Genomic DNA, 22,208 nt, shown 5'->3' with positions numbered 1-22,208 from the left:
CCTGGGCTCCGGTGATCCTTCCACCTCAGCCTTCCAAGTAGCCGGAATTACAGGCACACGCTACCACGCCCGGCTGATTTTTTGATTTATTGTAGAGATGAGGTCTCGCTGCCCAGGCGGGTCTCGAACCTCCGGGCTCAGGCAATCCACTCACCTCAGCCTCCCAAAGGCGCGAGATTACAGGCTGAGCCACCGAGCCCGGCTGATTAAGATCTTAATTTACAACCATATACATTTTTACTTACTATCTGACTAAATCATTAAGAATTCTTTATATACATCACATTAATAATATTGTAATAATATTCCATCATGTAGAATTAAAATAATCTAACTACTCTTCTGCTTTGACATGCCTACTCTCTGTTTTTTTTTTTTTTCTTTTACCATAAATGATATTCACTTTGCTTTATTATTGAAGTGGCTATTTTTAGGAGGAGGAAATTTAGGTTATTATTTAGCTAGGCTGCTAAATTCTTAATTTAAAATGTCATCAGGTGACACCTGGCATTGAGTACTGAAAACCACTGCCAGGCATTTCCTTGCTAAGCCATGGTGTGGCCATGTGTTCTTTGAGCTATGGCCAGGCCATGTTTCCTGGCTTTGGCCCCTCTTCCCTGCCTTGGGGAGGTGAATCTCCTCTCTCTCTCTCTAATTTACTTTCTATATTTTATAATCTAATTTTATAATCTATATTTATAATCTAATTTACTAACTATATTTTATAATAAAAAAACCACTGCCAGTCAAGCAACTTCCAGATTTCTAAATTTTTCATCTTTCATAGACTAGAGAAAGCTTTTCTTCCTTCAGTTAACTTATTTACAAATCAAGATTCAATATTAATACATGACCATTCAACAAAATACAAACTAAGTCAAATATTATGCCCATCTATTTGATCAGTGGCCTTCAAGCTGACTTATTTTTATTTATTTTTTAAATTTAAGATGTGGGGTACAATTCAGGATTAGATAGATAAGTGGTCATCATATAGGTAATTTGTGCCTCTCTTAGGTCCCACTTCGCCTGGTTTGGGATCAGGTACCTTATTGATGTTAAGTGCCCTCCTCTTCCCTCTCCTTGACTTATCTTTCAAAGCCATCATGTCCCTGTCAGTCAACTCACCAAACATGATTCCTTTGACCTGTTACTCCCATGACAGAATTCTGACAGCTTGCAACGTCACTGATGTTCACGCCTGATTCCTTTTAACATAGTTAACACCCCGTTAACTTAATTAAATCCAGTGTCTTTATTTAAAATCAACCTTCAGTCTAGAAATCTCTCTGGTTTTCTAGCAAGACTATCTTGAATTTCCATCTTCCTCTGGGGTCTCCGAGTTCATCGATAGTGTCCCTCAACTAAGTGTGGTCTTATCTTTCAGGGCTGGAACTAACATTTCCCTCATAAATAACTAACCCCTGAGAGACACCTCTTCCCCTCAAGGTGAAGGTGAATTACAAATCACACAGGCCTCAGAAGACCAGTATTGTTTATGTGACAAGCATGGTCTTTAAACATCTCTATCTCTAAAGCAACCATCCTATGATACCCGGTCAAGGATAGGTCTATGCCTGGCACCTTGATAGGATTAGAAAAGTCCTTGAGTTCCGGAGGAGAGGAATTACTTTCAGCTGTTTGCTAGCAGCAGTTAGACTCAGGGAGAGCTAGAGAAAGAAAAGAGTTGACTCAGGGTATCCTAGAAATATGTGTGTGGGACCACTCCATTCCCGTTTATATCTGCACACCTTATCTCTTTCATCATTTACTGTATTTGTATATATAAACACTATCAGAAGGTGGAAGGTTTCAGTCCCCTTTTAAAAAATCACTTAATTATATAGCTGAAGTAGTAACATTGTTATAAAAATAAGGTAGATTTTTGGACAAATAAAAATTTTAACTCTTCTGGACACCTCATCATGACATTAAATGCATTTCCTATGGGAAAAACACACTTAACTTATAAATCACTTAACTTATAAATGTAAACTAAGGGCTAACTGAATTATCTCATTCAACAGCTTTTTTTCATATTAGCCAGCTACACATATATAACTGTGAGTTTGTTTTATAAGATTTTACATAAAAATGGGTTCCATCTCCCCTTCTCAAGCAGCAGTGTTCCCTCCCCCAGAACAATCTCTAAATGGTGGTGGCTAGTTGATAAGAGACAACTTCCTAGAATGCTAATGGAATGTACCCAATAATTAAAATTTTCCATCCTCCCAAAGGTCAGTATTTCCAGAAATTGGGACGTTGCTCAGTGAGAGTGTCTATGAACACAGCCAATGTGACAGTTGGCCCTCAAGTCATGGAAGTGGCTGTCTATAGAAGACATGGACGGGCTTACGTTCCCATCGCACAAGTTAAAGATGTGTACGTGGTAACAGGTGAGTGGTGTGAATTCTACATTAACTGAGAATTAGTTCTGTTGACATAAGTGGGCTAAGAAAGAGTCAGAGGCTGGGCATGGTGGCTCATGCCTGTAATCCCAGCACTTTGGGAGGCCAAGGCGGATGGATTGCTTTGAGACCAGCCTGGGAAACAGCGAGACCTTATCTCCCCACCCCCACCTCCAAAAAGACAGAAAGCAAAGAAAGAGTGAGACCCATCTATTCTGGGTTGGGTTACAATTCATCTGGGCCCCTAACCAGGCATGTAAATTTAATTATGTTGTATTTCACCTGTTTTCCAGAGTAGCTTGGGAAAACTCCAGAAAACTTGCATAAGAAAAGGAAACAATAATGCTAGATCATCCCTAGTTTCAATTATTTAACCTAAAAGCATCATTGCAATCCTCCACCTAAGTCGCACCACCATGCATTTTTTCTTTCTTTTTGGGAATGTATCTTTCAGATCAGATTCCTGTGTTTGTGACTATGACTCAGAAGAACGACAGAAATTCTTCTGATGAAACTTTCCTCAAAGGCCTCCCCATCATGTTTGATGTCCTGATTCATGATCCCAGCCACTTCCTCAACGAGTCCACCATTAACTACAAGTGGAGTTTTGGGGACAATACTGGCCTGTTTGTTTCCAGCAACCACACTCAGAATCACACCTATGTGCTCAATGGAACTTTCAGCCTGAACCTCACTGTGCAAGCTACGGTGCCAGGACCGTGCCCTCCACCATCGCCCAGACCTCCGAGACCCACTCCTTCCATAGGTGAGGTTTCCCGGTGATCTTCTAGGGGGGCTCCTTAACCACTAGCAACATATTCATGTCAGTTATATTGTTCAGTCCCCTCTTAAAAGGATGTTGTGGAGACGCTGCAATGATCTATTATGTACCCATTGATTTTTAAGCCAATTTTTAAGAAATGATTTTTATTTGGTTTTATTTATTTATTTAGAATCGGGGGTCTCACTTTGTGGCCCAGGCTGGAGTGTCACACATAGCACTCACGGCCCACCGTAACCTTGACCTCCTGGACTCAGGCGATCCTTCTGCCTCAGGCTCCCAAGTAGCTGAGACTACAGGCATGTGCCACCACGCCCAGCTAATTTTTTTTTTTTTTTTTTTTTTACTATTTGAAGCCTTTAGAACATGGAAGAAAGGAGAATTTGTTTGAAGTCACTCTATAAATGGAACTGGTGATGCATGTGAAGGTCTTTGACCCTCCTGATTTGCCCAGGCCCTTGATATGTCCACAGATGCTCCCACTTCTAGCCTGTGCATTTCTGTTTGTCTCCCACTTTTCAGAGCTACAAGAAGACACACTTATCAATGCTCAGGCCCTCTCTACCTTCCTTCCTCCCTTCTCCCACTCTCCTCCCTACCCTGCACACACCCACCCAATGTCCCATAAGAACACAGTCATGCTTGAAAGCAACTTCCAGATGGCCCAAGAAGGAATGTGACTTGACAATCTTTCTGAGCTAGCAAGTCTGAACGACTCCTGACATTAAAATTGCTCTGGATATAAGGCATAGTGATTAATTAAATACCACCCTTGCCAGACTTGGTGGCTCAGCCTGTAATCCCAGCACTTTCGGAGGCTGAGGCGAATGGATTGCCTGAGCCTGTGGGTTCGAGACCAACCTGGGCAACTTGGCAAGACCTCATCTCTACAATTAAAAAAAAAATACCACCCTCTATTAATAGTCTGTGAGGACACTCAAGAAGTCCCTAAGTGTCCACTTGGGGAAGCCCTGGCTTCCATCAGATTCCCCACCCCGCCCCATGCCATCACCACCCTTACAAGCCATGGGGCGGTTGGCTCTCAGCACCCTGGGATCCCAGGCTGGCATCCTCTCACTGGTCACAAGAGGGCACCATGCCCAAGCCCAATGCATACTCCATTATGATGGCTGGACTTTTCGTAGCTGTTTTTAATAAAACCTGTTCGTTGCAAATAATAAACTTACAATAAAGTGTTAGCAACAAAATTAGAACTGACTAAATCAAGCATATCTAAATCAAGACATTATAAGTTATTTTTACTAATTTTGGTTCATTCTTTTTTGAAATATTTTAAATTACAAAATTAATGTATGTCCCTTAGTAAAACTTCAAACAGTATAGAAGTCTAGAGTAAAAACTGAAAGTCCCTATTTACACTCTCCTCTGAGTTAAACCCGTTAAAAGTTGGGAGTGCCATCCTCTACCTTATTCAACTCTCAAAACTATAAGAGAAAAAAAGAGTTGGGAGTGTTTCTTTCTAGACCTTTTTCTATGTATTTACTAACATATACTATAGATGCACATAGGTTTTGTTGTTTTGGTTGTGTAAATGGGTTAATGCTATACAGATTGATCTATAATTTGCTCTTTTTTTTCTTTTACTTAACATCATAGACATCTTTCCATGTAAATCTGTCTCACTTGATTCAAAGGCTGCATGGTGTCTCATAGTATATATCTACTATAGTTTATTTCACTGTTCTCTTACTGATGAATAATTAGATTAAATCTAATTCCAACTACAGATATAACTGTATTGAACAATTTTAAATATACAGTTTCAGTCTAGTAATCCTATAGGAGAATCAATTCCTTTATTTATAAATATTAATGATCTTCCTTACAAATAAGGGGACCATTACAAATCTTTAATTTATTTTGAATAAATTACAGATTCCTTTAATGTTGAGAAGTTCCAGAAGGTTAAAAGACTTCATTAATGTAAGGTTATTTAATGTTAGTCTATTTTGAATTTCATTTTTATTAAACTAGCTTGTTTTTCTTAGAAACTGTTTATATCATAGCATGTGCTAAAAATATATTTGAAGCTGACTGGGCATAGAGACCCAAGCCTGTAATCCCAGCACTTTGGGAGGCCAAGGCAGGAGGTGTGAGACCAGCCTGGGCAACATAGTGAGACCTCATCTCTACCAAAAAATCCAAAAATTAGCTGAGCATGGTGGTACACATGTGTAGTCCCAGCTACTTGGGAGGCTGAGGCAAAAGGATCATCTGAGCCCAGGAGGTCAAGGCCATGATGAGCCATGATTGTGCCACTGCAACAGAATATGACTGGGCAACAGAATATGACTCCAATTCAAAAAAAAATTTTTTTAAAGATATATATGTATATATTTGAAGTTGAGAAAACGTATTTTAAACTTTTGTTATGATTTTCCCTAGGTCAGACCATACAATGTAAACTAGTAACCCCTATGAGTTAGTTAAGATTTATTGTGAAGTGAAGCTGCCTGTCTTTATCTAAAGGTATTAAATCAGCCATAATAATGCATTAAAACAGCTGTGGGAGGATTGAGGAGGGGAACATAATAGTGAGACCCACGGTGACAACAGGAGTCAGCCCATGACTTCTCTCTCTTTTTTTTTTTGAGTCGGAATCTCACTCTGTCGCCCAGGTTGGAGTGCAGTGGCACACTCACAGCCACTCCGGCGTTGACCCACTGGGCTCCAGCGATCCTTCCGCCTCAGCCTTCCAAGTAGTCAGAACAACAGGCGCTTGCTACCACGCCCGGCTAATTTTTTGATTTATTGTAGAGACGAGGTCTCGCCAACTTGCCCAAAAGTGCTGGGATTACAGGCTGAGCCACCGAGCCCAGCTAGCCCATGACTTCTAAAAGGGGATGTCTTCTAGCGAGCATTTCCAACTCTAGCATTTCCAGACCATAGTAACAAGCTTGGATTATTGAGCATTATGTTATTATTTTGCCCCAAATTATGCTCTCTCTGCTTTGGTAAGTGGCTTTGGAATAAAACACAGCCAAAATTAGAACCCAAATGCAACCGCAGGAGAGAGATGGAAGCACAGTTGAAGAGGTGACTCGGGTAGATGATTAGATCAGAGGGCAGATGGGTGTGCAGAAGTTTCAAGTCACAGAATTCTCATTCCTTCGCTAACAGTGCTGTTGTTCATTTTCCAGACTCTTTTGAACAAATCTGAAAAAAAAACTTTGTAAGACCAGTGCTGATCATTGTAATACTGTATATGTGGATATATCTGAATATATACATCAGAATGTATATCATATCACATCATATAAAATTTTCCTACTTTCCCAGAGTCAAGAGCTCTCAAACCATTCTCTAGGTAACAGGGCATGAATCCCACATTAAGAATGGTCACCAGGCGCGGTAGCTCATGGCTGTAATCCCAGCACTTTGGGAGGCAGAGGCAAGAGGGTTGCCTGAGTCTAGCAGCTCAAGACCAGCCTGGACAAATTGGCAAGACCTTGTTTCTATAATAAATCAAAAAATTAGCCGGGTGTGGTGGTGCACCCTTGTAGTTACAACTACTTGGAAGGCTGAGGCAGAAGGATCGCCTGAGCCCAGCAGGTCAAGGCTGCGGTGGCCGTGAGCATGCTACTGCAATCCAGCCTGGGCAACAGAGTGAAACTCCAACTCAAAATAATAATAATAATAAAGAATGAAGTTCACCTTCTTTCCCATCTGTCTTTTAAGGTGTTCAGTCTCACCAAGTTGCCCAGGCTTGTCTCGAACCCCTCGGCTCAGGCAATCCTCTCTTCTCCACCTCCCAAAATGCTGCGATTACAGGCATGAGCCACAGCGCCCAGTCTCATATTGTCTTTCTAGTCTTTTTATCTTGCTAAAGGACCACCAATAACTTCATTTGAGCCTTTTAAATTATAACTAATCAAGCATTAGATTTTTTGCTTTAATTATAGTCAAGACTTGTTTCTTAAAAGTGTTTTGTATTTCTCACATCTCTTCTCATCACAGTAAGGATTCAAACTTTGGGCTGTGAGACTCCAATCAGGGAATTATTTTTTTCCCCTATTATCGAGATGAGGACACCGACATGTATTAAGTACTTCCTATGTGGCAGCCATGAGAAGCAAGTTGTATATACTTATCTCATTTAAGCTTCATAGTTCAGCCCCAGGAGTGCAGTATTATTCCCATTTTACAGATGAGCAAATAGAGGCAAAGACAGGTTACATGGGGTGTCTCTGGTCTCAAACATCCTTGTCTTAACTGCCCCCCAAATTATAATATAACTTCATCTATGACAGCCTGTGTTACTTCATCATTACTGTTGTAGCACACATTTTAATATGACTTCAACCTCTCATTTGCTTTCTGTGTTTAAACAAGAAGTGGGATTATGTTTACTTACATAATTTAGCAAGTTTAAGCTCTTACATCTGTGCAAATCATCACACATTTAGCTCAAATTTCTGTAGCAATTAAATAGTATAGAATGCTTGATGGTTTTCTAAAGAGCAGATGACAAATGCTCAAATTTTTGGTCACATCATGTACATATTTTTTATTCTTTTATATTCTTACTCTAAAATCTTATTCTTCAACCCCACCCCCCACCCCCGCCCCAGGACCTGCTGGTGACAGCCTGTTGGAGCTGAGTGAGATTCCGGGTGAAGATTGCCAGATTTACAGATATGGTTACTTTAGAGCCACCATCACAATTGTAGGTAAGGCTGAAGACCAGCGGGGAAGGATGCTGGAATCCAGCTAGGGTCACCCCTTCACTTTGCTGACTCTGAGGTGGTGGAACTGGGTGCAGGACAACCTACTCCCTGTCCAAGCTGATGCCACACATGCACGAACAAAGACTCTACCAGTTTCTAGTCTCACCTGCCCACTTGGGCCTTCCTTAAACATCCTGGTGGAAACAAGTCCTCTGTGAAGCCCACATGCTCGTGAGCCTGCCCCTGGGCCTGTGTCTCACCTGTCCACCCCAACGACTGGAATGAAAATGAGGTGAAGGAAGCCCAGTATCAAGTTTCCATAACTTCCACACTCTTCTTCTAGCTAGTTTTCACAAAGTCACACTTCTTGTGTGTCAAAAGGGAAATGAGCAGGCCACCACACCTGGCTGTGCATTCTGGGCACTGCCCTAAGGCATCCAGCAGTGAAGACAGATGACCACCAAAACCCAAGCTGTGCTCCCTGCTTCTGAGGTTGGGTGTGAAAGACCAAGCAGTTGACCCCAAGGCTGAACCACCTGAGAAGCTGACCAAGCCCTGAGCTTGGGGGCTGCTTCCTCCCGGGGGTTAACTTTTCTTGAAACACCTTCTCAGAGGGGGTGCTGCTTTCTAACACATACACAGGTTCTAGAAATAAAAATTTAGGTTGGAGACTGATCACGGTGGCTCACGCTTGTAATGCCAGCACTTTGGGGGGCTGAGGTGAGAGGATCACTTGAATCCAGGAGTTCAAGACTAGCATGGGCAACATAGAGAGACTTCATCTCTACCAAAAAAAAAAAATTTAACTGGATGTGGTGGCACAAGCCTGTAGTCTCAGCAACTCAAGAGGCCGAAGGATTGCCTGAGTCCAGGTGGTCAAGGCTGCAGTGAGCTGTGATTGTGCAACTGCACTCCAGCCTGGGCAACAGAGTAAGACCCAACTCAAAAAAAGAAAAGATAATACTGCATAAATGTATATCCAAAGCCAAGAGGGTGGATTCCCAAATCTGAGGCATTTCTGTATGGTAAGAAAGTGGTATCCTTCCTTTTTTTTCACCTTCTAATTATTAAAGGACTGTGGCTCAATCTGTTCATGCTTTGGTATCAGAATACCATAGACTGGGTGACTTATAAACAAACACAGAAATTTATTTCTCATGATTCTGGAGGCTGGGAAGTCCAAGGTCAAGACACCAGCAGATTCAGTGTCCCGTGGTGGCCCACTTCCAGGTTCATAGATGGCATCTTCTTGCTGTGTCCTCACCTGGTGGAAGAGGCAGGGGAGCTCTCTGGGGTCTCTTTCTTAAGGAAGCCAATCTTATTCTTCAGGGCTTCACTCTCATGACCTAATCACCTCTCAAGTCCCACTTCCTTTTTTAAAAAATTTTTAATTGGAATCTCACTCTGTCACCCAGGCTGGAGTACAATGGCATGCTCACAGCCACCGCAGCCTCTACCTGCTGGGCTCAGGCGATCCTTCTACCTCAGCCTTCCAAGTAGCTGGAACTACAGGTACACACTACGACACCTGGCTAATTTTTTGATGTGTTGTAGAGATGAGGTTTTACCAAGTTGCCCAGACTGGTCTTGAACCCCTGAACTCAGACAATCCTCTCGCCTCCGCCTCCCAAAATGCTGGGATTACAAGCATGAGCCATTGCGCCCAGCAAGTCCCCACTTCCTAATACCATCACCTTGACACTTAGGATTGCAATGTATGAAAGTTGGGGAGACATAAACATTTAGTCTATAGCAAAGTGGTGGTTTGGCTTATTTTGTATTTTGATGTATTTTTTTTACGGGGGTTGTTTTTTTAGAGGGAATTCTAGAGGTTAACATCATCCAGAAGACAGATGTCCTGATGCCCATGCCACAGCCTGACAGCTCCCTAATAGACTTTGTGGTGACCTGCCAGGGAACGTGAGTACATCGTCTCTATCAGAGGGATGGGTCAAGTGGGGACTCAAGGTCTGAACAAAGTCCTTGACCACCTGTTACCTCTTCTAATTTGATTTTAATTCTGATTTACTAGTAAGCCTGGACAAAGACTTTTTTTTTATTGTAGAGATGAGGTCTCGCCAAGTTGCCCAGGCTGGTCTTGAACCTGTGGGCTCAGGTAATCCTCTCACCTCAGCCTCCCCAAGTGCTGGGATTATAGGCGTGAGCCACCACACCTGACCAAGGAAGGACTTTAAAAGGGCCCTAGAAGGCGCTATCAATCACACATGTGTTTTGTTATCATTGAGAAATGCTCATTCTCTTTACCGGTTCGTTAAGTTGAATAATAATTATTACAACTGTTTGAACGCATACTATGTTCTTAGCACTTTACATCTGTTCACATGTTGAATCCTCACAACCCTATGAGTCTGCCCATTTTACAGATGAGGGAACTGAGGCAGCCAGTGATCACAAAACTTGCCCACAGATAGTTGGTACCAGCCGAGCACAAATTCCAGGCCAGCTCTTAAGCTCCCTGACCTCCTTCTGGTGGGCAGGAAGCCAGTGAGGAATTGTCATGTGCTAATGTTATTCACGGTGCCTGATCATTCTCTCTTTAGTATACATAAAGCTCTTTCTGATGCATTATATAATTTGATTTCCTACAATTCGTCACAACTATATAGAACAAACTGAGCATAAATAAATTAATACACAAGGCTGGGCATGGTAGCCCATGCCTGTAAGGAGGCCGAGGCAAGAGGATTGCTTGAACCCAGGAGTTCAAGACCAGCATAGGCAACAAACTGTCATCTGGTCCCTACCAAAAAAAAAAAAATCAGTCAGGTATTGTGTTGCATGCCTGTAGCCCCAGCTACTGGGACTAGCGCAGAAGGACCACCTGAGCCCAGGAAGTCAAGGCTGCGATGAGCCGTGATTGTTCCACTGCACTCCAGCCTGGGTGATAGAGTGAGATCCCAACTTAAAAAAAAAATACACTCGCATCAACAAGGGTACCTGAATAATCAACGTTTGTATACCCAACCCCGAACTGTACCCCACATCTTTATAATAAAAAAACTAGAAAAAAATACACAAATATTATATCAATTGACTAATAAAATAAACATTAATGAATCAACTAATTTGCATATGCTATACAATTTACCTAATTAAAATATATTGGTCAGGGGCAATGACTCACGCCTGTAATCCCAGTACTTTGGGAGGTCAAGGTGGGAGGATCACTTGAGGCCAGGAGTTTGAGACCAGTCTGGCAACATAGTGAGACCCTGTCTCTACAAAAAAAAAAAAATTATTTTTAAATGTGTGTGCACATAAATACATAAATAATCAAAAGAATGGGCTGGTATAAAAAAGTGGCCTAATTTGGTAGAAAGGAAAAGCTAAGAAACTCTCTAGCTTGGGGCGAAGACTCGAATGAGGGTGAGGGCTGCCGAAACAGAGAAAGACCCGACAGAGGGGTGAAGCCACTAGGAGAGGCCTGGCTAAGGAGAAGAGGGACTGTCCTCCCTCCTGTCCCCTGCCCCATGAGGTCTCTCCATCCAAGAAGACAGCCCAGGAGCAAGGCAGTCGCCAGGACAGTAATGCCAAGGCAGCCTAGCGGCTCCAAGCATAAATGAGTCCAGGATCATTGTTCAAGCTCCAACCCCACCTCTAGCAGCTTGGCTGGTTACTTCTCCCTGAGCCAGTTTGTCATCTGTTAAACTGGGCTAGGCCAGGCTTGGTAGCTCAGCCTGTAATCCCAGCACTTTGGGAGGCTGAGGTGAATGGATTGCCTGAACCTGCGGGTTCGAGACCAGCCCGGCACCTTGGCTAGACCTCGTCTCTACAATAAATCAAAAATTAACTGGGTGAGGTAGCACACACCTATAGTTCCAGTTACTTGGAAGGGTGAGGCGAAAGGATCACCGGAGCCCAACAGGTCAACGCTGGGGTGGCCATGAGTGTACCACTGCATTCCAACCTGGGCGACAGAGTGAGACTCCCACTCAAAAACAAAAAAAACAAAAAAAAAACTGGACTAATATTACTCTCCTCAGAAGGCCGTAGAGGAATAAGCAAGACCATGCCATCTGTCTAAAACTCAGTGCCAGGCACACAGTCAATCCTGCATAAACAGCTGTTGTCATGATACCTCCAGCCCAGGCAGGGCCAACTGGCATTGAACAGTGTCTTTGCCTCACACCTAAGCTACCTGAGTCTTTGGACATCTTAGGGATGTAGGAATGATGCTGGCTTCACACAATTTCCACCAGCCCCTCACCTTGGGGAAGATAATTTCTTTCTCCTCCATCCCAGGGACTCACCTTCCTGAGGATACAGAGGAAGCAGTAGCTTCTCACCAGGCTTGCTTCAGTCATATGTAACAATTCAATGTTGTAAGGTGAGAGTAAGGATGAAGCAGGATTCAGCTTCAAAGAAATGTAGGGATCCGGTGGGCATGGTGGTTCACGCCTGTGATCTCAGCACTTTGGGAGGACGAGGCGAGAGAATTGCCTGAGCCCAGGGGTTTGAGACCTGCCTAGGCAACTTGGCAAGACCTCATCTCTATAATAAATCAAAAAAATTAGCCGGGCATTGTGGTGTATGCCTGTGGTTCCAACTATTTGGAAGACTGAAGTGGAAGGATCACCTGAGCCCAGCAGGTCAAGGCTGTGGTGGCCGTGAGTGTGCCACTGCACTCCAGCCTGGGTGATAGAGTGAGACTCTGACTCAAAAAAGAAAAAAAGAAATGTAGGGATCTTCTCTATTTTAAATGATGTGACCTTTCTCCCTCCCTGCTCTATGCTCTCCTGCCCTTGCCCACCCTCCACGCCACAGCATTCCCACGGAGGTCTGCACTGTCATCTCCGACCCCACCTGTCAGGTCGCCCAGGACCCAGTCTGCGACCCCGTGGACATGGACGAAACGTGCCTGCTGACCGTGAGAAGAGCCTTCAGTGGGTCAGGGACCTACTGTGTGAACCTCACTCTCAGTGATGATGCAAGTCTGGCCCTCACCAGCACCCTGATCTCTGTTCCTGGCAGAGGTGAGGCTTGTTTTGTGGTCACAGAAGCATTTTATCTTGCATGTGAAGTATGTGTCTATACTAAGTTATTTAGGGCTTTGCTACCCGTGTTGAATGTTATGTCAATGCAAAATCCGCTGAACTCTTGCTAATAAGGATTTGAAAAGCGGTGTTAACATCCAACAGCAAATCCACTTAGGGAAGTGATGAGAGAGATCCAGTAAAATAGTGGCCAAAGAGAAAGGCTTGGATGAAAAAATTGGCTGTGATCATGGACCAGTAATAATAAGATACGATCACTGCATGCTCGAATAGATTTGTATTTCAAGGGGAAAGTGGGAAGCCTGACATAAAAAAATAGCAGTGTTCGCCAATGAAATGCTAACAAAGAGACTGATGATATCTGTTTTCATGAAAATCCTTCTGGGCAAAGATGAAGCCAAGAAGGGAAATGAGAAACCGAGTGGACTCCCAGCTCCTAACTTGCCATGTGCCCTCTCTTTCCCCGCCCAAATCTACAAGAATTACCCTGACACAGTGATACTCCAACTTACTCTTCTTCAGATCTGCACCAGAAAAACTATTATTCCCTCCAAACACTTGAAGGCTAAAACATTAACAAAGTAAACAAAAGAATTTCACTTAGAAATATGCACTTACTAGCTGGGCTCAGTGGCTCAGCCTGTAATCCCGCACCTTTGGGAGGCTGAGGTGAGTGGATTGCCTGAGCCCGTGGGTTCGAGACCCGCCTGGGCAGCGAGACCTCATCTCTACAATAAATCAAAAAGTCAGCCGGGCGTGGTAGCGCATGCCTGTAATTCCGGCTACTCGGAAGGCTGAGGTGGAAGGATCGCCGGAGCCCAGCAGGTCGAGGCTGCGGTGGCTGGGAGTGGCCACTGCACTCCAGTCTGGGCGACAGAGTGAGACTCCAACTCAAAAAAAAAGAAAGAAATATACACTTACTGATGATGTCCAGTTTCCACCAACCCCCAAGTTAGGGAAGTGGCTTTTTCATTATAGTTGATTTTGTTATGAGATGCTTATTTATGTCTTAGAAGTGCTCTAAGGTGAAATGGATGGGAAAGGTTACACTGTGTGCACATGACAGTATTTATTTATCTCCTTAATTGGGGTGTAATCAGGTACAGTCTAACAGCTGATTCCCTTGTCACTCCTTTGGACTTGAAGCCCGTCTTGAAGGTAAAATATACTTAAACATTTGTTTACTCCTTAATCATATAAAGGCAGCTTTAGCTCTACTGAAAGAAAAGCTTAAGCCAGGCATGGTGACTCATGCCAGGTACAGTGGCTCATACCTGTAATCCCAGCACTTTGGGAGGCAGAGATGAGAGGATTGCCTGAGTCCAGGGGCTCAAGACCAGCCTGGGCAACTTGGTGAGACCTCATTTCTATAATAAATAAAAAAATTGGCCGGGTATGGTGGCACACACCTGTGTTTCCACCTACTTGGAAGGCTAAGGCGGAAGGATCACCTGAGCCCAGCAGGACGAGGCTATGGTGAGCTGTGTTGGTGAGTCTGCACTTGAGACTGGGCAACAGGGTGAGATTCCAACTCAAAAAAAAAAAAAAAAAAGAAAGAGCTGGGTGCAGTGGCTCACACCTATAACCCCAGCAGTTTGGGAGGCCAAGGTGAGAGGATTGCCTGAGCCCAGGGGTTCAAGACCAGCCTGGACAACTTTGCGAAAACTCATCTCTACAAGTCAAAAAATTAGCCAGGCACAGTGGTCCATGCCTGTAGTTCCAGCTACTTGGAAGGCTGAGGCAGAAGGACCACCTGAGCCCAGCAGATCAAGGCTGCAGTGGCCGTGAGCGGGCTACTGCACTCCAGCCTGACAGAGTGAGACTCCAACTCAAAAAAAGAACAATTAAAAAAAAAAAAAAAATGGCCAGGCGTGGTGGCTCATGCCTATAATTCCCAGCACTTTGGGAGGCCGAGGCAAGAGAAGTACTTGAGCCCAGAGATTCAAGACGCCTGGGCAGCACAGTGAAACCTCACCTCTACTAAAAATTTAAAAATTAGCCAGATGTGGTGGCACTTTCCTGTAGTTCTAGTTACTTGGGAAACTGAGGTTGAAGGATTGCCTAAGCCCAGGAGGTCGAGGCTATGGTGAGCTGTGATCATGACGCTGCACTCCAACCTGGGTGAGAGAGTGCAACCCCATCTCAAAAAATAAAAATAAAAATAATTTTAAAAATAAATAAATAAAAACTGGCTGGGCTTGGTAACTCAGCCTGTAATCTCAGCACTTTGGGAGGCCAAGGCGAGTGGATTGCCTGAGCCCCTGGGTTCGAGAACAGCCCAGGCAACTTGGCGAGACCTCATCTCTACAATAAATTAAAAATTAGCAGGGCGTGATAGCACGCACCTGTGATTCTGGCTACCTGGAAGGCTGAGGTGGAAGGATCCCCGAAGCCTAGCAGGTCAAGGCTGCAGTGACCGTGAGTATGCCACTGCACTCCAGCCTGGGCGACAGAGTGAGGCTCCAACTCAAAAAAAAAACAACGAAAACAATGCTCAATGCTCCAAGAGAACCCCACTTCCTGTAGAGTAGGGTGGAAGGAGGCCTGGGTGTAGAGAAGGGGAGCACAGGGGCAGGAGAAGGCAGCCGGGACTTCCGCCACCCAGTGGTGGTAGAGTTCAGCAGTCTCCTTCGGGAGCTGCTGAGGTTATTCCTCTAGGGCTGCCAGGGCTCCAGGGTTTGTTTAGAATTCCCTTTAGAGTCATAATTCATTCTCCTAAGCTTCCTCCACGCTGGCAACCCGCGGAGCTCTCGTGTGAATTAGATGCTTACATATTTGCTTATATATTTGCACCAACAGTAGTCGTGGCCCGAGTCATTTTCAAATACCAGTTTAAGAAAACTCAGAATGCCGGGCACACTGGCCTGTATCTGTAGTCCTTGCTTCCTGGGAGGCTGAGGCAGGAGGATCCCTTGAGCCCAGGAGTTTGAGTCCAGCCTGGGCAACATAAGTAAGACCTTATCTCTAAAGGAAAAAAAGAGAAGAAAGAAAGAAAAAGGGAGAACGGAGAGGGGACGGGGCTCAGAAGGAAAGTTTTTCGTTCAATGGGGATGTAACTTCACTTGGATGTTAAAGTTAGTCTCAGAAATAGATCATTGTTCCAAGGCAAACCCATAGAATTTTAGCAGAAACAGTTTTCACTGATTGATTCATTGAACATTCATGAAGCACCTGACATTCTTTCAACAAATACTCATTGAGTGTCTACTCCATGCTCAGCACAGTTCTAGAGTGGCGAACGAGACCAAGAAGCCCTCTGCTTTTGCAAGCAATGACAGATGTTAAAAGAAAAACTTGAGACAAATTACATTTAACAAAGTTTATTTGAGCAAAGACTCAGATAACGCTCAGAACCGGAAGCGCAAAGATCCTCGCCCGGAGCAGTCAACTTTCATAGGCCGCAGAGGAAGCAAAGTGGAGAAATCGCCTGATTGGCTGTCACTAGGAGAGGGCGTGATCGATTGGCTGCTTGCGATTGGCTGAAACTCTGCTACTTGTGATTGGCTGAAACTTGGCGGTTACAACTACCCTCCTAAATTAAGTTTCAGTTTGCTTATGTACGAGTGAGGGTATGTCCTCAAAAAATAAGTATCTCCTCAGGCGAATTATTTAATTTGATGCAGACAGTAAATGAAGAAATATGATGGTGTGAAGAAAATAAGGCAGGGTCGGGGTGGAGAGTGATGGGCATGGAGGAGGGAGGCGGGGCAGAGGTTGGCTCCCTGCACCTGCTGACCCCAGGTACCCGCTTGGTGAGGGGCCTCCTCTCAGCTGGGGCCACAAGCAGCTCGTTTAGATCCTCCCGAATGCTAGGATTCAGATTTTAGTCTGTGTAGGGGGGAGCCGTTGGCAGTAAGTTTAAAGCATGGTGTGACTGATGCTTTAAGAAGATGGCTCTGCAGGGCACGGTGGCTCATGCCTGTAACCCCAGCACTTTGGGAGGCAGAGGCAAGGGGATTGTGTGAGCCCAAGGGTTTGAGACCAGCCTGGGCAACTTGTCAAGATCTCGTCTCCATAATGGATTTTAAAAATTAGCCAGTCGCAGTGTTGCGCACCTGTGGTTCCAGCTACTTGGAAGGCTGAGGCGGAAGGATCGCCTGAGCCCAGCAGGTCGAGGCGACGGTGGCCGTGAGCGTGCCACTGCACTCCAGCCGGGGCGACAGAGTGAGACTACTACGACCCAAAACAGAAAAGAGAAAAAGATATAGTTGCAGCACAGTGTGACCGAGGCACAGGAAGAGAGGCCAGTAGAGCGGTGACAGAGGAAGAGATCCCGGCCCTCAGGGATGTCTGGAAGGCGTCGCAAAAGAGGTGGGGCCAGAGGAAGGGCCTTCCCGGCCGGGATGCGGATGTCTGAAAGAGCCTGGGGAGTATGGGCGACTCCCAGGACTTTCAGTGCAGCTGGAGGGTCGGTAGCGAGAGATGAGGCCCGAGGAGTGGCGGGTTCCCCACGGGGTCTCTGCTGGGTCTCCTGGGACCTAAGCATGTGTTTCCAGGACGTGACATCTCTCCCCCTGAGCCCTTAACACAGCGTTCCAGATATGCCTACTCATTCTGTAAATAGAAGATAAGTAGACCCAGAGACCCTGCGTGATTTCTTGGGAAAGATTACTGGAAGCCCAGAGGGAGCCGTGTAGCCTCTGTGGTCACGCCCTTCCTCGTGTGTAAAAATGGCATTCCAGACACATGTCCTCTAGGCGGAAGACACAACTAACGTGGCCTTGCTTCTGCCTTAATTAAGACCCAGGCTCCGCTCTGAGAATAGCAAAGGGTGCCCTGATCTCCATCGGCTGCCTGGCCCTGTTTGTCACTGTGATCGCCCTCCTGGTGTACAAGTAAGTTTCTGGTTCTAACATTTTGCATCGCCATAGTATGTTGTCAACAGTAAATATATTTCTGCGTAAATGGTCCATTTCCCTTTTTTTTTGATTTTGGACATTTTGTGTGTAGAAGGAAAATCTCTCATTGAAAGATGAATGTACCAAACAGGCCTGTTAATTTTGCTGTGGTTTTTGGAAATTCTAAAAATGCTACCTGATGTCAGTATCTTTACAACCTAGTGTTGACATATTATTATCTCCAATTACAGTAAACAGGCACATTTCTTGCTTGAGGAAGAGAAAATAAATATATGTTCATAAGATGCCAGTGTCTTGCAAACCACAGATTAGGTTAAATGGAATGAACCCTCTTGCACCTGGCATGAAAAACATTGTAGAAAGTAATCTATTTCCATTGAAGATCTTTTTAAAAAATAACTGTGCAATGCATTGTTTTCAGAAAACACAAGGAATATAAACCAATAAAAAATAGTGCGGGGAACGTGGTCAAACGCCAAGGCCTGAATATCTTCCTGGACCGCGCCAAGGCCGTGTTCCTCCTCCCAGAGAACCAAGAGAAGGACCCCCTGCTCAAGAACCCACCAGGCGTTCTTTAAATTTCAGCCTTCTTCCCGAAGCTCTCTCTTCAGTGCCATTTATGTGAGCTGTGCTGGAGTGGGTGACTTAACTTTTGTTTTTCCTAAAGGTTATTGTAAAATAGATATTGTGGTTTGGGGAGGTGGGATTTTTTATAGGTTAAATGACATTTTAGATAAGTGGAGAAGGATGACTCTGCAAGCAGCCTCGGCCAGGTCATATAACTGATAGAACAACTTCATGAGGCTTCCTTTGGTTATTTTTTATGTTTCTTACACTGTCTTAGGTGACTAGTAGGGTTGACACACTGTGACCCAAGAGGAGGGAGAGAAGCTACTATGTGAGTCTGACCCAGGTGAACTGGAAGGAGAGGCTGAATACTGTACTTTGTATATAACCATATGCATAAAACCAATGTAATTCTGTCCTTGAGATTATGTTCGAAGCTAAGTCCTATTTCAACGAATGTGCCTGGGCTCCCAACAGCACAATAACAAACCCAAGCCTTTGGTGTGACATGCATACTTGTTATACTCAGAAAAATATGAATGTCATAAATGGGTAGAGATATTTTGGTGACAGCCTGCTCTGCCCAGCTGAGTGAATGAATAATATTCATTCATTCATTTATGCCATGCTTTCACTATACCAAGCACCATGCTAGGTACATGGTCCCTGCACTAGAGAAGTGACACTCTTGTGTATATGTCTGAATTTTTGTACACTCTGGGGCACATACTTGAAATCACATATTATAATTTTCCAAAGAAGGAGACCCCTGGTTTTCCTACCAGTTTCTCTATTTAAATGATACGGAAACTTGATCAGTAAGGATTTTACCTCCATTTGTAACTGAAAGCATCTGCCATATGTTAGACATGACATTCTTTTTCTCTCCTTCCTGAAAAATAAAGTGTGGGAAGAGACAAGACGTTGGTATTGTAATTATTCTTCCAATTTATCTTCTGACTTCCACTTTCACTTATACTTTTTGACAGGTAAAAAGTTGTTTAATGATGCCTCATAGAGTATTGAGAATCTCATAAATATTTTCTGCTTTAAAGTAAACTCAGTCCGGACATGATGGCTCACCCCTATAATCCCAGGCCGAGGTGAGAGGATTGCCAGAGCCCACGGGTTTGAGACTAGCCTGGGCAACATGGCAAGACTTATCTCTACAATAAATCAAGAAAATATTAGCCAGGCATGGTAGCACATACTCGTGGCTCCAGCTACTTGGGAGGCTGAGACGGAAGGATCTCCTGAGCCCAGCAGGTCGAGGCTGGGGTGGCCATGAGCGTGCACTCTGGCCTGAGCGACAGAGTGAGACTCCGACTCAAAAAAATAAAGAATAAAGTAAACTCAGATTTCCAGGCCCTGCCCCACAGTTTCTAATTCAGTGTTCTGGGTGGGGCCCCATAGTTTAGAGTGCTAATAATTTCCCAGGTGATCCTAATACTGCTGCATACCAAGACCTAACTCTGAGATTGTCTTGAGAGTTGCTCTTCCCTTCTCATATCAACAGGGGGTAGCAGAGAGCAGCAAATATACGGTCAGTCACTAAGGAAACAGAAATGCTATTCAAACCTCCCTCTATTCCAGTCAAACTAATGGCAAGAGAGAGGGCTGAAACAGTGAATTCAATTTATAGCCTCCACGTGACCCTAGCATCAAGACCCTGAACTTCTTCTGAATCACTACCTGTAAAATGGGAGAAATTACCTAAAAGATAGTGGGGTAATTAATGTTTGCTGAGAATTAGAACTTCCTAGGAAAATTGAAATAGTGTAGGTAGTAAATTATTCTGGGATTGTCTTATTCCTGGGATTTTTAAAGTAAATATCTGTGTTTATAAACTTTGGTTGCCCTCATTGAATTTTCAACTGTTTAATAGTTGAGAGGACAATGTGTTCAGTGCATTCATTACATCTAGAATTATAGTAACTCCAAACCCAAGTGACAGCCCAAGGACACACAGGAAGATAGTTGTCCAGAGGATCGAGGAGACCACCTTCTGATGGGACTTCTGCTGGGGCAAAATCCTTTTTTTTTCCCAAAGGTTTCAAGGCTGCTGGAATAAGTATCCTAAAAATTAAGAGGTCAGACCAGGTACCGTGCTTATACCTATAATCCCAGCACTTGGGAGGCCAAAGCCAGAGAACTGCTTGAGCCCAGGAGTTTGAGAGAAGCCTAGGCAACATAGTGAGCCCTTGTCTCTACAAAAAAAAAAAAATTTAAAAAATTAGCCAGGCGTGGTGGTACACCTGTAGTCCCAGTTACTGGGGAGGCTAAGGCAGAAGGATTGCCTGAGCCCAGGAGTTGGAGGCTGAGGTGAGTCATGATCGTGCTACTGCACTCCAGTCTGGGAGACAGAGACCGTGACTCAAAAAAAAAAAAAAATCGGATGTCGACTTCCAGGAATTCTTTCTTGCAGATTGATTTTGACCATTCAACCACCGTTTACTGAGCAACAATATATCCCAGGCTCTGGTCTGGGAGAGGACACAGTGGTGACAAGAGACAAGGACTCTGCCCTCATGAAGCTTGGATTCCAAACTAATGCAGCATATGTCACCACACAAGCATCACTGCAGTGAGAACACTAACCTGTGACACAGCTCCCCCCCCATCCTAGTGAACCCCGCTGGTCTCAGCTTCATCTGCAGGGACAGTACCTCTGCTACTTATAACTGAACAGTCATTCCTTTTAGTCCTCGAAATTCTGGAATAAATTTGCTTTGCTGGCCAGGCTCGGTGGCTCAACCTGTAATCCCAGCACTTTGGGAGACTGAGATGCATGGATTGCCTGAACCTGTGGGTTCGAGACCAGTCCGGGCAACTTGGCAAGACCTTACCTCTACAATAAATCGAAAAAAAAAAATTAGCCAGGCATGGTAGTATATGCCTGTAGTTCCGGTTACTCGGAAGGCTGAGGCGGAAGGATCACCTGAGCCCAGTAGGTCGAGGCTGCGGTGGCCGGGAGCATGCCACTGCACCCCAGTCTGGGTGACAGAGTGAGACTCCGACTCAAAAAAAAAATGTACTCTGCGCAGGAAGTCTTGACCGCAAAGGACACAAGGGAACTTTCTAGGGTGAGGGAAATATTTTCTATCATAAACTTTTTATACCATAACTGTAGTGGTTCAACTATTGTACACATTTGTCAAAAATCATCAAACTGTAGGCTTAAGCTGGGTGCAGTGGCTCACACCTATAATCCCAACAGTTTGACAGGCTGAGGTAAGATTACCTGAGCCTAGGTGTTCAAGACCAACCTGAGCAACTTGGCAAGACCTCACCTCTATAATAAATTTTTAAAAATAGCCAGGTGTCGTGGCACGTGCCTGTGGTTCCAGCCTCTTGGAGGGCTGAGGCAGAAGGATCACCTGAACCCAGCAGGTCAAGGCCGCAGTGGCCATGAGTACGACACTGCACTCCAGACTGGGCAACAGAATGAGACTCTGACTCAAAAACAAAAAAAACCCCAAAAAACTGTAGGATTAAAATTGGTTTATTTTGTATAAACATACCTCAACAAAATTGACTACAAATGAAAGGCACAGACTAGAAGAGTAGATTATATAATACATGTAGCCGGTAAAAGATCAATACTAGTATTATATAAAGAACTGTTAGAGAAATTCAAATGACCACACAGAGGCATCACTTCACAACCACCAGGCTGGCAAAGATGAAAAAAAACCAAGTATTTCTCAACTTGGATGAACTTACAGGCTACAATACTGAGTGATCTACCACAGAAACAAAGAACCGAGTATCACATGTTCTCACTCATAAGTGGACCTTGAACAACTATTGTAATACTGTAAGAAAGGGATTGGCAGTTGAGGGAAACTGCTAGAGGAGGAGGGGCACACCTCATCAAGGGTGCCTGCTTG

The 22,208-nt window shown here is 44.3% G+C and overlaps 1 protein-coding gene across 3 annotated transcripts in view; it reads left to right on the top strand.

Moving 5' to 3' along the window:
• GPNMB (glycoprotein nmb) overlaps positions 1-19,238 on the top strand; it is a 33,655-nt gene extending 14,417 nt beyond the window's left edge. For 2 of the 3 annotated variants that reach the window (XM_021716635.1, XM_021716634.1), the window contains 7 exons: positions 2,238-2,396; positions 2,863-3,177; positions 7,734-7,880; positions 9,695-9,797; positions 12,663-12,871; positions 17,634-17,727; positions 18,173-19,238. In XM_021716635.1, the coding sequence (XP_021572310.1) occupies positions 2,238-2,396; positions 2,863-3,177; positions 7,734-7,880; positions 9,695-9,797; positions 12,663-12,871; positions 17,634-17,727; positions 18,173-18,329 (1,184 nt within the window). In that variant the 3' untranslated portion in view covers positions 18,330-19,238. The remainder of the gene's footprint in view (positions 1-2,237; positions 2,397-2,862; positions 3,178-7,733; positions 7,881-9,694; positions 9,798-12,662; positions 12,872-17,633; positions 17,728-18,172) is intronic. The other variant, XM_008066191.2, reaches the window with a different exon arrangement.
• Positions 19,239-22,208: the final 2,970 nt, after the last annotated feature.

The sequence above is a fragment of the Carlito syrichta genome, unplaced genomic scaffold, assembly GCF_000164805.1.
Source record: "Carlito syrichta isolate Samal-C Ts95f unplaced genomic scaffold, Tarsius_syrichta-2.0.1 Scaffold308854, whole genome shotgun sequence".
Taxonomy (NCBI): Eukaryota; Metazoa; Chordata; class Mammalia; order Primates; family Tarsiidae; genus Carlito; species Carlito syrichta.
The sequence above is the reverse complement of the archived record's forward strand: the minus strand, read 5'-3'. Positions and strand labels throughout refer to the sequence as shown.